The sequence below is a fragment of the Sinocyclocheilus grahami genome, unplaced genomic scaffold, assembly GCF_001515645.1.
Source record: "Sinocyclocheilus grahami isolate Dianchi unplaced genomic scaffold, SAMN03320097.WGS_v1.1 scaffold117.1, whole genome shotgun sequence".
Classification (NCBI taxonomy): Eukaryota; Metazoa; Chordata; class Actinopteri; order Cypriniformes; family Cyprinidae; genus Sinocyclocheilus; species Sinocyclocheilus grahami.
In genome coordinates this window covers 581,595-585,096 of record NW_015505296.1, presented here as the reverse complement: position 1 = coordinate 585,096, position 3,502 = coordinate 581,595, and the positions used below count along the sequence as shown (strand labels likewise).

At 46.1% G+C, this 3,502-nt stretch overlaps 1 protein-coding gene across 1 annotated transcript; it reads left to right on the top strand.

Annotated features, from left to right (window-relative positions):
• The first annotated feature begins 255 nt into the window (after positions 1-255).
• Positions 256-3,184, top strand: LOC107589531 (zinc finger protein 503-like). The gene is made up of 2 exons (XM_016278004.1): positions 256-925; positions 1,290-3,184. The coding sequence occupies exons 1-2, from the start codon at positions 659-661 to the stop codon at positions 2,700-2,702; spliced, it is 1,680 nt and encodes a 559-aa protein (XP_016133490.1). The 5' UTR covers positions 256-658; the 3' UTR covers positions 2,703-3,184.
• The last annotated feature ends 318 nt before the right edge of the window (positions 3,185-3,502 follow it).

The window sequence follows — 3,502 nt, the reverse complement described above, 5'->3', positions numbered from 1 at the left end:
AAAAAAGAATCCCCAAAACTTTCATGTTTTACTTCTGTTTTTGTTGGTGGTGTTAATTATCATCAATAAAAAGCGAGGCTTACTCTTATAAAAAGCCTTAAAAAAATGAGTCGAAGGATAACGCTATGAGAGGGAATTATTTGTTTCACACTTTAAAAAGATGGCAACTCCGAGGCAATCTGCTCGTGAAAATGAATAACGAGCATTTTAAATAAATAAAAAATTGACACAGACAGCGGCGTGTACGACAACCTACATATTGAGCAAAATCTCCTCCCCCAAGTTGTCAAAATAGAGGCGCTTGCAGAAGGAGGAACGTCACATCCCCTTGACCCTCCAATCACCTCGGGGTCCCATTTGATTGGAAGGCGGCAAGGGCTTTAATCTCGGACTAATTCAGCTGCTTTTGAAGTGAACATTTCTACTAGTTCTTGGTTTGGGAGGACAAGCGCGCGGACCTACGGGAAGAGACAGAGCGCGCGCTATGCCTGTGGTGTCACACGCGGCTCCGGATCTGAGATAGCCTCGCGCTCTCCTCTGCTCCAGACGGATTATACTATTTATCTGTATTTCTGCTATTCGAAAGAAGATCACGGCGTAGTTTTTTATTTATGAATCTGATCGATGAAATACCAACCGAATACATGAGAATTGGGTCATGATCACATCGCCCTCTGCTTCTGCTTCAAGAAATCGTGATACTGATCTCGTCTGGGGAAGCAGCAGCAGCAGCAGCAGCAGCAGGAATAACAACTCCGCGCTCGTCAGCAAGCCTTTTCTCCGTTACGTCCCTCCTTCGGACCCTTTACGGCAAGCTAACCGACTTCCCATAAAGATTTTGAAAATGCTTACCGCACGCACAGGACACATTTTACACCCTGAATATCTTCAGCCGTTGCCGTCCACCCCGATCAGTCCGATTGAGGTAAGATGCGAATCCGATGGGGGTTTTTAAGCTGCTCCAAGTATTTTGTCCGCATTCTCTTTTTCCCGGAGAAATGACGGGACATTATTGGAATCTGGGATTGGACGTAGCGGAGCAGAGAGGATCAAATTAGTAAAATCTTATAGCTAACATAGTATTTTAATTTGACCAGTCTTTCTCTTTAATTCAGTTTACCATTGCACCGCGTTTTGCGCGATGCGCATATTCTCCAATCTCTTAAAACGTTCAAATAGAGTCGTTTGATGAAGTTGATCTGTTGTGTACTTTGACAAAATACGTTGCAATGATTGCGCTTGCACACATTTGATGTGTCTTAATCTTTTATTTGTATCTATCCTCGCAGCTCGATGCCAAGAAAAGTCCTCTGGCTCTTCTTGCGCAAACATGCTCTCAGATCGGTAAACCGGACCCTCCACCCTCCTCCAAACACTCATCTAACGGATCTAGCGAGAAAGAGTCGAAATCTGGTCCTTTAAAACTGAGTGACATCGGTGTGGAAGACAAATCCAGCTTCAAGCCGTACTCCAAGCCAGCGGATAAGAAGGACTCGTCTTCTGGGGTGTCTAACGGAGAGAAGTCTGGTTTCCGTGTGCCTAGCGCCACCTGCCAGCCGTTCACTCCCAGGACTGGCAGCCCGAATTCCAGCACTTCGGCTTCCCCGATGCCGTCAGACGGGAAGGGAGAGAGAGATGAAAAGAAAGAGTCTGATTGTAATAAAAACTGCACCTCAGATGGATCTGCGCCGACCAGCGTCAGCCACAGCCGGATAAGCGTGAGCTGTGCGGGAATTAACGTGGAAGTCAACCAGCACCAGGAAACCACATCAGGATCCAAAGCAGCGACGTCGGAGTCCTCGTGTGTCACCTCTTCTTCCTCATCCTCTGTCCTGGGGTCAGGACTGGTAGCCCCCGTTTCTCCGTACAAACCCGGACAGACTGTTTTCCCTCTGCCCCCGGCTGGCATGACGTACCCTGGAAGTTTAGCAGGGGCCTACGCCGGCTACCCTCAACACTTTCTGCCCCACGGGGGGAGTCTGGTCAATGCACAGTTTGCCAGCTCGCTGGGCTGCAGTAAAGCTGGCTCAAGCCCCCTAGCCGGGGCATCCCCTCCATCTATAATGTCTGCTAGCCTTTGTAGGGACCCTTATTGCTTGAGTTACCACTGTGCCAGCCACTTAGCCAGTGCAGCCGGTGCTTCCTGCACACACGACCCGGCGGCCGCGGCTGCTTTGAAGTCCGGATATCAATTCATGTACCCGACACACCCTTTGCACGGTGTTCACTCCTCGCCGCCATCTTTTGGTGGACACCATTTGTATCCCTATGGCTTCGTGCTGCCCAACGACCCTCTACCGCATGTGTGTAACTGGGTGTCAGCTAATGGACCTTGTGACAAGCGTTTCTCGTCCTCCGAAGAACTTCTTAACCACCTGAGGACGCACACCGCGTTCACCGGGACCGACAAGTTGATATCGGGTTATCCCAGTTCATCATCGTTAGCTAGTGCTGCCGCCGCAGCTATGGCGTGCCATATGCACATGCCGCCCTCAGGGGCCCCTGGGAGCCCCGGGACACTGGCACTTAGGAGCCCGCATCACGCGTTAGGACTAAGCAGCCGCTATCACCCGTATTCAAAGAGTCCGTTGCCTACTCCCGGCGCACCGGTTCCGTTACCTGCAGCCACCGGTCCTTATTACTCCCCCTATGCACTGTACGGTCAAAGACTCACCACAGCAGCAGCGCTTGGATACCAGTAAAAACAAAAAAATCAGACTCTGTCCAAATTTATAGATTCTAAAGATTGAAATATAAAGACTTTTATATCATCGCGCCACTGAAGGACTGGATCCGTGGACTCACTGTATTTATTTATGTCAGCTTAAAGCGGACGATAATACAAATGAAAATATTTGAGCAACTCAAAAGTGCATTACATTTGAACTGAACTCTGTAGATAACGTGAAACACATGTTAGAGTACTAATAAAATAGGGGTCTTCAGTTGGATGTCGATTTGGAATTGCTATGATTGTATTGTTCGTTATTATTTAATGTCTCATTGAAAAGAAGATAATTTACATGCATGTTTGTTTCTTAAATCCCACATTGTCCACATGGTTTCAAATTGCCGTTATTTTTCAGGTGAACACCACGGAGAGAGAATTGGTATTTTTTGTATGTATTCTGGAAAATAAGAAACAATTCTGTTACATATTTCTGTCTTCAGTATTCTTTAACTTAACATCACCAAAACTGAACTCAAAGTCAATTCTGTCATTTAAGGATTTAGATTTTGCCGTTTTAAATACAAATCATGTCATTTCCACGGTTGCAGCCTTTTTCAGGTTTTACCATTCTGCTAAATGATTTAACTGCGAATAAGAGTTTAAATTATGAATGCATTCGTCGGTGTCTGAGAGATTCTATCATTATTATTATTGTTTATTATTCATTTTTTTTAATGGTTGATCCAGCAGACTATTGAAAGCTTGGTATAACGATTTTAATCCGTGACGCCAAAACGCGTTTGAAATGATTTCGGGATAGTTTTATTACTT

Excerpts from the sequence above, each read along its gene's own strand:
- LOC107589531 (XM_016278004.1), top strand. The coding sequence starts at position 659 with ATGATCACATCGCCCTCTGCTTCTGCTTCAAGAAATCGTGATACTGAT. Across the intron at positions 926-1,289 it reads CCCCGATCAGTCCGATTGAG|CTCGATGCCAAGAAAAGTCC; the intron begins GTAAGATGCGAA and ends CTATCCTCGCAG.